This window comes from Corapipo altera, unplaced genomic scaffold, assembly GCF_003945725.1.
Source record: "Corapipo altera isolate COAL_440 unplaced genomic scaffold, ASM394572v1 288, whole genome shotgun sequence".
NCBI classification, from domain to species: domain Eukaryota; kingdom Metazoa; phylum Chordata; class Aves; order Passeriformes; family Pipridae; genus Corapipo; species Corapipo altera.
Genome location: NW_020885071.1, coordinates 124,963 through 135,587, shown reverse-complemented (window position 1 = coordinate 135,587; position 10,625 = coordinate 124,963). Strand labels below are relative to the sequence as shown.

Here is a 10,625-nt window from a genome sequence, read left to right as displayed (position 1 = left end):
CCTGGGAACATCCACAGCCCAGCACTTCACTGAACAGCCACAGCCTGGGAACATCCACAGCCCAGCACTTCACTGAACAGCCACAACCTGAGCTGCACAGACACACCCTGGATGGAGGTAACCAGAATTCTGAATACTTCTAACAATTTAGCCAAAGGTAAAACTCTGCAGGTGGTCTAAATGATCACAAGATGAGAACACCCCTTGGGAGTGATGAGACAAAACTGATGCCCTGAGGCACCAGCCAAAGCCATTCCAGTGGGGATGTGCTATTGGATTGGAAAAGGTTCTGAGGAGATCCCCTCCAGCATGCCAGCCTGGACAACAGGAGGAATTTCTTCATGGAAAGGGTTGGGCTTTAAGGTCCTTTCCCCCTCAGACCATCCCACGATTCTATGATAAAAAAAATGCTACTCTGGAATTCCTTCAACAAAACAGTATCAATATCCAGTTTTAAGGAAGACCTCCCTCAGTTTGTAACTGGAATTAAGGACATGCTGGCCTAACCCAGGAGTTTCCTTCATCCCTGTGTTCCCACAGGACAGCAGAATAAGGGGATGGCAGGCAAATATGCAGTGTTTAACAATCCCAGCCCCTCTGCCAGGAGTGATCCTGCACAAACCAACCCACAACCTGTTCCTCTCCTGAGTCACGCCAGCATTGCAGGGCCATTTTTTATCTTTTTAAGGCAAAAGGTGCTCTGTTGTCTGTTGTCACTATTTATTTCAACAGCTGCCCACAAACCTCAGATACTGCCAGAGATGAGAAATGTGAATGTTCCTAAAAAAAGGAGCTTCCCAAGACCCTGGAAGGAATGACCTTCCTGGCAGGTGTGACCCACCTTTTGCTGGTCCTCCTGAGCAGCTCCCAGGGGCACTGTCTCGTGGAAAGAGATGGGAATGATGTGGCAAAACTGTCACAGGGGAGCTCTTGGTAAAGAATAAACGACATTGTGCCTTCAGATTTCCTACTTACTCATTTCCATGAACAGCTGCCTCTTCTCTGCCATGGTCCTCCTCCTCTTCCCACTCTCCTCAATCATCCTGGAGACAAAAATGGCAAACACTGTTTGTGTCAGAATTGCTGTTACAAGAGCAACTTGCTGTGAACAACATGGTTTTATCCCTCACCAGAAACAGTCTGATCCTGTCTGGTGAGTGAGCAGACCAGCAGACAGACAGACAGACAGACAGACAGACATCCCTCCATAATTACCCTGTTCCACCACACACACACACTTCGGGCTCCCCAACACCTTCTGAGGGAGGGGGGGCACAGGAAACATTAATTCTGAACGTTTTAATTGCTCCTGCTAAGTCTGAAAAGCTCAGAGCAGCATTAATACACCCAGAAATACCACAGAAGGAATTCCTTTGTGTTCAAAGGGGGTTTGTTTGCAAAGCACAGGGCAAGCTGAGCCAAAAAGGTGATTTTTGGGGCCTCTGGGGTTCAGGAGGAGAAAGCACATCCCAGTCCTTCCCCTGGCTGCCAGAGGTCAGTGACAATCCTCTTCCCTGCAGGATCACTGAGGCTGGAAAAGGCCTCCCAGGATTTGGGGGGGTGGTGGGGGTTGGGGGGGGGGGGGGGGGGGGGGGGGGGGGCTGGGGGGGAGGCCCTTGTCTTTTCAAGAAAACTTGTAAAAATTCATTTCACTTTGAAACCCAGTGCCTGAGGTCAAACCATACCTGCCAGGGAAGTAAAGAACTTAAGTGTAATTAAGTTGGAAATAAAAACAAGTATGTTGGTGGCACAGGCCTCCCTTTCTCAGGGAAAGATTAAAGAGGTGACAGGGACAGAGAGGAACTTGTGCCCCCAGGTAAGAGGGCACAGGGACAATTCAGCCCCTCTCACAGCTCCATATAGTCCTGAAAGATGCAGAATTTCAGTCAACTCCAGTGAAAAAACGCAAGTTAATCCAGTTATCAGTGTGAAATCTAATTTATGATTCACTTAATTACTAAATCATTCTTTTGTTACCAGCTTCACCGACTTACGGTTTAATACTTAAGTTTAAACCAGGCAGTTTAAAAACCAATAAATATGGTTTTTAAGTGCCTGAAACCTAAAACAGGCAAAAATCCCTAACAGTTCCACCAAGGTCTCTGGGAGTCAGAGGGCTCAGCCTCCTGCAGCCCCGATTGCCTCAGCCTGGAATGTCCCCAGGGAAGAGAGAGCTGTGCCTTGGCACTGCCCAGGAACAGCCTCCCAGCACACCCAGCTCCAAACCCAGCACAGCCTTCCTCCTTTTTCCCTTCCCCAAAGGAACACGAGCACGGGGGGTTATTATAACAGGCACATATATTTTACTGCCTTATTTCTCCCTCCTGTAGAAAAGCACAGGCTCAGAACTGACACACTGCTGTGGTTTTGTTTTTCTAAAGGAAAGCACCTCAGTGGCATTTGTTGGAGAGATGCAAAGGTTTGGTTTTTTTTCCCTTTTCAGGTTCCTAAAATAAATCCATTTTATTAAGTTCAATGAACATATTCAAACAGAGTATCTCAGCCCAGGTTTCTCCCAAGGAACTCACCTGTCCCTCACTGCAGGCAAGAGCAGGAGTTCAGTGTCCTGGACACTGGGACTCTTTGTCCCTGAGATTCATCTTGTTCAAGTTCCAGGTACCCTCATACACTGCCCCAAGCTTCAGGAATTTTTTTGGAATATTTCTCTCTGTTTCCCCATCACATAAAATATGCAGGTCAGCTTGAAGCCCACCAGGTGCTGTCCCTGAAATCACCTTTATTCCCACTGCACCCCCCTTTAAATTCCACAGCAAGGGACTCCGAGGGGCAGAAATCCCCTTGGAGGACTGGATGAAATCACATGAAATAGTGATTTCACGTTTGAAGCTGGTTTTAGGAGAGGGTATTTTACCAACACATAAGGGACAATAACACTTGAATCTCCTGCAACACCCAGAAAAATAAAGATACCACGAGATCTCCCTCTGCCTGGGCTCTGGGTGCATGTCCCTCACCCCTCCCTTCCCCTGCAGACACCTGGGTCACACAGGCATCGAATCCCAGATTGGTTTGGCTGGGAACAGACCTTCAATCCCACCTTGTTCCACCCCTGCCATGGGCAGGGACACCTCCCACCCTCCCACTTGCTCCGAGCCCCATCCAGCCTGGCCTTGGGCACTGCCAGGGATCCAGGGGCAGCCCCAGCTTCCCGGGGTTCCCTGGCACGGAGGGGCCCCTGCAGTGCCAGCAGGGCTCGGGATGGGAGCTCCAGGGGTCACTCAGGGGGCACAGGCACCTCACAGAGCACTGCCACACAGGGGTCAGCGGGTCAGACTGACCAGGACACTCACTTCCAGAATCCCAGAGCAGCCAGTGTTCTCCACAAGGAAAATGAGTCAGTGACCTGTTCTCGTTGCCCTTGAAATGAAACCTGACTGAGGGACCTGCTTTGGCCACGATCCCAGAATCCCTGAGGCTGGAAAAGCCCTCCCAGCCCATGGATCCCCCCTGTGCCCCATCCCCACTCTGTCCCCAGCCCAGAGCACTGAGTGCCACAGCCAGGCCTTCCTGGGACACCTCCAGGGCTGGGCACTCCAAACCTCCCTGGGCAGCTGTGCCAGGGCTGGACAGCCCTCTCCAGGAAGGAATTGTTCCCAACATCCCACCTGGAACCTCCTTTTGGGCAGCCCTAGGCCGTTCCCCCTCATCCTGTCCCTTGTTCCCTGGGAGAAGAGCCCAACTCCCACTGGCAGGTATTTGGGAATGTCCTATGGAATCCATCAGGATAACTGATAAACCTGTTTTAATTCCTGAACAAGGAGACACAGGAGGATCCCTCGGGGACCAGGCTGGGAAGAAGAATGATGGGAAGCCTTTCTCAAGTTCAAAACAGGAATGAACCAAACCCACAGTAACTGCAACTATGTTTGGGATGCAAATTACAGAGCTGGGCTCCCAGCACAGGGAGGGGGAACAGCAGCTTGTCCTGCACTGGTTGGGTTGGATGTCTGGAGAGGGGGGAAGGGGTTTGGGGTTTTGGTGGGGATTTTTTGGGTGGTTTCTGTTTGTTTGCTTGCCTGGTTGTGCCTTGTTTGTTAAACATTCACACACAGGGGCTGGGATGCCAGCCCAGAATCCTGGGGATGGCTGCTCACATTCCATGGGCACCCGTGGGGAAAACCTGCTCAGACACAGAGTCGGGGAACTGCTGGATCCCAGAATGGTTGGAGTGCAAAGGCCCCCTGAAGTCCAGCCTGTCCCACCCCTGCCATGGGCAGGGACACCTCCCACCAGCCCAGGGTGCTCCAACCCCATCCAGCCTGGCCTGGGACACTGCCAGGGATCCAGGGGCAGTTCAAGGTTCAGCTCAGAGAACACAGAGCTGCCACACCCTGGAAAAGTGCAGGTGAGTGTGTCTGATGCAAACCTCCAAAATTCTGCCATTTCCCTTTGTCCATTCACCTTGGCCCCCCCTGCAGCAGGTGAACACCTTCACTGCCTCGGGAGCAACACGAGCAACCCCGACACAGCTAACAGGAACCCTAATTTATAAATTAATTTATAATAATAAACGTGGGGAATCCTACACTCAGCCACCACCTAAAGTGGAATTGCACCATAAACTTAAACACTCTCCTGACTTCTCCTGTTTGAATTTGTTTTACTTTCCTCGTTCACATCCACCCTTCTGCTCCAGGGTTCTCCCTCTCCCTCCCACCCCCAGAGCACGGGCAGGTCTCACATATCCATGTTATGGATACACAGACACCTGGCTGCAGGAAAACCCGGATAAATGCAGGGAAAGCCCTGCTGGCTGCTCTCCCTGCCCTGCTCCAGCAGTGCTCACTCTGCCCCACGTTCCTGAGGTTCCCCAGCCAGGGTGTTCCCAGGTGCTCCCAGGTTCTCCCAGGTGTTCCAGGTGTTCCCAGGTACTCCCAGTTACTCCCAGATGTTCCCAGGTGCTCCCAGGTGTGCTCCCAGATACTCCCAGGTACTCCCAGGTACTCCCAGGTGTTAGGCCAATACTACAGGACCTTTGTTAAGAGGTTTCGCTCTTCTTGGAGCTCATCAGCTGTAGGTAACGGCCCAGGGAGGCAGCTCCTCCTCCTCCTCCTCAGCCTTCCCCTCCTGCCCCCACTGCTCCTCCTCTGCCCTCCTGCTCCTCTGGAAACCTTGGCTTCCATACCTGCAGTTCCAGGTGCTTCCTCACTGCTGCTGGAGGACTCCAATTTAGTCACCAAGGCACCGAATCGGCCAAAGATTTTTATTTTTTTTTTCTCTTCTGACAGTCAATTTTGGTTTATTTTGTTTTATCTCCACCTTTGCTCCAAAGGAGACTCTGACCTTTAGGATTTGACAACCAGACAGTGGTCTGCACTGAAACTCAGCCTCACCAGCCGAAGGGAACAGAAAAAGGGGAAAAAAAAAAAGTTAATTTACAAATTGTTAAATCTGAGTCTGTTCAGATTCCTGATGTTGCATTTTCCTAGCACAAATAATATTTAACTGCAGCTGCTGCACGAGCATAAAATTGTGCTCAGACCTATTTGTGCTCAGAAATAACTTGTAATTAAAATAAATCAGAATCCCTCTTTGGGGCACAGGATGATCTGAGCTGTGCTTGACACACACAGAAGGAGGCTGAGTGACTTTCTGATTTGGAGGAACAAATATTCCCGGTGGTTCAAGGAAAAGCTTTCATCCCCCCTCAGCTCCTTCACTCTTAAAAATATAACTGGGACTAAGATCTTGAATAAAAACTCAGGGCACACCTGCACTGGCAGAAGAAGTTACTGCTTTGGGCTTCAACTCACATTTCACTTAAATAGTTTAAAATAATTTCTGAACTGTAATAAATACTCTGTTGAAGCATAAAATCAAATCTATTTATTATATAAGGGTGTTTACATTTCCTCATCTTAGATTTCAGTAAAAATATGAAGTGTTTCTACTTTCCTAATTTGAACAAAGACCCCCTCAGTGACTGCTCTCATTCCCTCATCCCCCTCTGTGGATGCTCTTACTCATCTCTTTGCCCTTCGAGCTCATGGTTCATATCCCAACCTCCCTTTTCTCAGCAGTCACACATTAATAAAGGTAACTGATCAAAAATAGTCCTGTTTTTCCCCCTAAACCTCTTCCTAGGGGGACAAACTGATCTAGAAGTGATTCCAGAGGGACACATCTAACCCCAGGGGGAGAAAAGATAAACCTTTTATATATATTCAAGTGGTCTGGCAACATCTTCTTTTAAAGGCTATTTCAACCATTTCTGATAATTCTTCCAATTTAACTTAAAATCTCAAACTCTGTTCCTGCCACTGCAGGGATAAGTAACTGAAGTAGAACCTAATTGTGCACAAAAGTAGGGAAAATACTTTAAAATGTTATTTTTGTGTGTCCAGCCAGCACAGGAGCATCTCTGGGAACCAACAGGCACCTTCCAGCAGCAGGTGCCCCAAACCCTGAAGGCCCAGATGTCTCATGGATGTTTTTACAGGTTCTGGACTCAAATGCTGGTGTGAGACCTTCACAAACCAAAACTCACTTCAGCCTGGAAGAGTGTGAGTGAAAAACTCCCAAGGGCCAGGGAGTGGATTATAACTCCTCAGTGATTAGAACTCTGCAGTGAAATTCTGTACAAGCCAAAGGTTCCTTTTTTTACCCCCAGAAATGCAGTGGATCCAAAGCTGGTTTGGAACATTCTGCAAAAACCTGCCCACATAACACAGCAAACCTCCCTAAACATGAACAGGCAATCCAGTAGTTTAGGGAAAAAAAGAATTAGCACTAAAAAAATCAAGCTGTCCCTTGTCCCTGCTTTGCCATTCCTGTCAGAACTGTGAGGTTCCCAAGGCAGGAGATGCCACCTGGTTTGTTCCTGCAGGACACAGCCCCAGCCACCCCCAGTGCCTCCAGTTACTGCTGGGGGAAAGAACTGCATGGCCAGGGACAGTCCTGCTGGGACAAACCCGGGCTAGGGAATGGGGGGATGCAGTCCCATCCAGCTGGGAATGGGGGGATGCAGTCCCATCCAGCTGGGAATGGGGGGATGCAGTCCCATCCAGCTGGGAATGGGCTCCAGTGGGTCACACAGGGACCAGAGCTGGGACCAGCCCTGTTTAAGGTTCTCATCCATGTCCAGACAAGGGGGTTGGGGGCACCTCAGTCAGGTCGTGGATGACACCAGGGTGGGTGGGGTGGGCAGGAAGGGCCTGCAGAGGGGTCTGGCCAGGCTGGATCCATGGGCACCCTCCCACAGGAGACACAGGGAGGGGCTGGAGCGTGGGCAGGGAAGGGAAGGGAGCTGGGAAGGGGCTGGAGCAGCAGGAGAAGGGTGTGGAGGAATTATGAGGGAGCTGGGGGGGCTCAGCCTGGAGAAAAGAGGGATCAGGAGGGACCTTTTCCCACCCCACAACCCCCTGACAGGAGGGGGGAGCTGGGGTGGGTCGGGATCTGCTCCCAGGGAACAAGGGACAGGAGGAGAGGGAACGGCCTCCAGCTGTGCCAGGGGAGGCTCAGGTTGGACAGGAGGAGGAATTTCCTGCTGGAAAGGGTGGTGAGGCACTGGCAGGGGCTGCCCAGGGAGGTTTGGAGTGCCCAGCCCTGGAGGTGTCCCAGGAAGGCCTGGCTGTGGCACTCAGGGACAAGGTGGGGATGGGGCACAGGGGGGATCCATCTCAGAGCTCTTTTCCAACCTCAGTCATTCTGTGATTCCATGAAAACATCCTGGCCTAAGCCCCAGTGTGAGCCCAGCAACCTCAGTGCCCACGTGGTGAGAAATGGATAAAGATCTCCCTGGATGCAAGTCAAACAAAGATGGAACAGGTGACAACATCAACCGTGGGTTTCTCTGAAAACCTTCCAAAGCTTTCAACATGACTTTTAAAAAGAAGCCCCAGGTTCCCTCAGGACAAAACAGAACAAATTCACACCCAGGAGAGTTCCAAACCATCTGCATTTCTGTCACTTCAGGTCTGCAAGTGTCAGTTCAGTGCCCAGGACAGAGAGGAACCCTGAAGAACTCAGGGGTCAGCCGGTGAGCAGGGTGACAGTGGCACTGCAGGCTCCTGCCCCAGGTGTTATTTTAGGTACCCAGCCCTACACACTCCTCTCCAGTCCCCAGGAATCACTCAGCCTGGGGCCCAGCAGATCTGCAGGCTCTGCAGGACAACAGCCTGTGTTTAACAAGCACAGCTCTGCACAGTCAGATCTGTTCCCCAGCAAACCACAGAGAGGGGGCAGAGAATTCAGGACACTCAGTGCCCACGACACTGAAATGCTTCACTTGAGTAACCAGACACTCTGATTTCACTGAGCTGCCCCAGAGCCTGAGCAGCAGGAATGGGTTTTTACAATGTCTGCTGGAGGCTGAAGGTAAAGTCTGTGGGTGGGATTTACCACGAGCCTGCAAACAAGGGCAAATCCAGCAGCCCAAACTGTTTCCTTAAAACAAAGCAGTGCCACTGTTAGAAAAGGTAATGAAACATTCCACCAGGATTTTCAAGCAGTAGGAAGCTGGAAATACCCCAATTAAGAGCTGTGCTTCCCAAAATGGATCTGGCAAACCCTTCCCAGCCACTGCACCCTGCAGGGGCCCAGCACTGCTCCCAGAGCACAGGAGAGAACTCTGGAGCCAAATGGAATATTCATTATCAGGAGATGTCCTGAGCTCCATTTCTGCCAGAGTGGGAGATGCAGCGGGTGACACACAGCTGGGAGCACTGACAGGACCAACCCAACCCTCAGCAAAGTTCACCCAGAGCTCCCCTGGCACAGCTGCAGGGATGGGAAACCCCAGCAACCCCAGTAATCCCAGTCCAGGGGCAGTGAGAAACACCTGGAAACATGAACCCCTTTCCTGATCACAGCTGAGTCAGGGATAAAGGAGCTTGCTCGGCTTTAATTCTTTAATTTCATCTCCTACATTAACTTAAAAGGAAAAAACAAAGTAAGCCAGAAATAAAACTTTAACTGGTGACAGGCCATTGCTTCTGTAAAACCAAGCACTGAAAACTGAAACTCCCTTAAGCTTTGGCACTTTCTGTTTTAAAAAATAAGTTAAATTAAGGCCTCAGCTCCCTCCCTGTTTGCCTTATGCCAGAACAGCCCCTTCACTCCCCCATCTCTTAAATCACAGAAAAGATCTCCAACATCAGCAAGTCCATCCTTTGACCCAAATGAAGTTAAAATCTGCACTGATGAAGGCTGAAAAATACCTCACCCTTCTGGTCAATCAGTAACTGCTTTGAATTATTATAATTTTAAGTGGTTTTGAACCACAGAACGTCCTTTAGACACCCAATCCTTTTAAAATTCAGTAATGAATTGGCACCTGCCATCATAATTCCCTTTGTTTCCAAAGAGATGCACCTGGCCAGATAAAACTCCACAACAGATATCACATCATAAGGTCTCCTGCCTTTTCTCCCAGATCTAGGCTGCCTAAAAGTCTTCACTGGCACAAGTGTTTTAATAAACACTAAACCAGAGACAACAAAATCATGATTTCTTCTCCCACAGCCAACAAGTTCTAAATGACCCACAGCCTGTGAAAGAAGCAGCCTGCTCCAAAAAACCAGGGAGCCTGGGACAACCCTGGGGAGCCTGGGACAACCCTGGGGAGCCTGGGACAACCCTGGGACAACCCTGGGACAACCCTGGGACAACCCTGGGACAACCCTGGGGAGCCTAGGACAATCCTGGGACAACCCTGGGGAGCCTGGGACAATCCTGGGACAACCCTGGGACAATCCTGGGGAGCCTGGGACAACCCTGGGACAACCCTGGGGAGCCTGGGACAACCCTGGGGAGCCTGGGACAACCCTGGGACAACCCTGGGACAACCCTAGGACTATCCTGGGGAGTCTGGGACTATCCTGGGACAACCCTGGGACAATCCTGGGACAATCCTGGGACAACCCTGGCATGGCTTCTGCATTCAGCAGCACGGAGCCAGCAGGGAACAATGAGAGGGAGCCCCACGGCACCTACAGGAGCTCCTGGATGTGCCCCCTTACCAGTGGGACCCTGGAAAAAGCAGGAACAAACCCTGGCAGCCCAAGCATGGACTGGGGAGCTGCTGCCCTGGGACTGACCCCAGCAGCAGGTTTGGGATGGATTAAAGCAGAGCACAAGACAAGAATCCTGTGTGTGATAACGGGAACAAGGAGGAACCCAAAGAGGATTTAACAGGACAACATGGCCAAGGAAGAGGCCTCAGCCAGACACCTCTGGAGCAGCATCCTGGGCAGCACAGCGAGGGTTTAGGGGTCAGAGGAAAACTGGAACTGAAACTTTTTGAACAACTGGTCCAGGCACATGGAATGGTTTGTCACTGAGCAGCCACACCAGACAGAGCACAGAGTGATCAAAGGTTTGGGTGGGATGGGAACCTAAAGCCCATCCAGTGCCACCTTCCACCTTCCAGGGACACCTCCCACCAGCCCAGGCTGCTCCAAGCCCCGTCCAGCCTGGCCTGGGACACTTCCAGGGATCCAGGGGCAGCCACAGCTTCTCTGGGCAACCTGGGCCAGCATCAGCCTTAATAAACTCCCTGCAGTTCCCTCACTTCTTGGGGTCCCTGAACACTTCAGGAGCACTGAACTGCAGGTTTAGGAAGAAGAAAGAAACAGGAAAAAGAAGAAGAAAGAAACAGGAAAAAG

At 50.9% G+C, this 10,625-nt stretch overlaps 1 protein-coding gene across 1 annotated transcript in view; it reads right to left on the bottom strand.

The window, feature by feature from the left end:
• The window catches only part of LOC113959899 (dystrobrevin beta-like), a 105,227-nt gene extending 98,846 nt beyond the window's left edge, over positions 1 to 6,381 (bottom strand). The window contains exons 1-3 of the mRNA XM_027669190.1: positions 6,373 to 6,381; positions 2,353 to 2,359; positions 976 to 1,049 (exon numbers count right to left, since the gene is read on the bottom strand). Of these exons, the coding sequence (XP_027524991.1) occupies positions 976 to 1,042 (67 nt within the window). The 5' untranslated portion in view covers positions 1,043 to 1,049; positions 2,353 to 2,359; positions 6,373 to 6,381. The remainder of the gene's footprint in view (positions 1 to 975; positions 1,050 to 2,352; positions 2,360 to 6,372) is intronic.
• Positions 6,382 to 10,625: the final 4,244 nt, after the last annotated feature.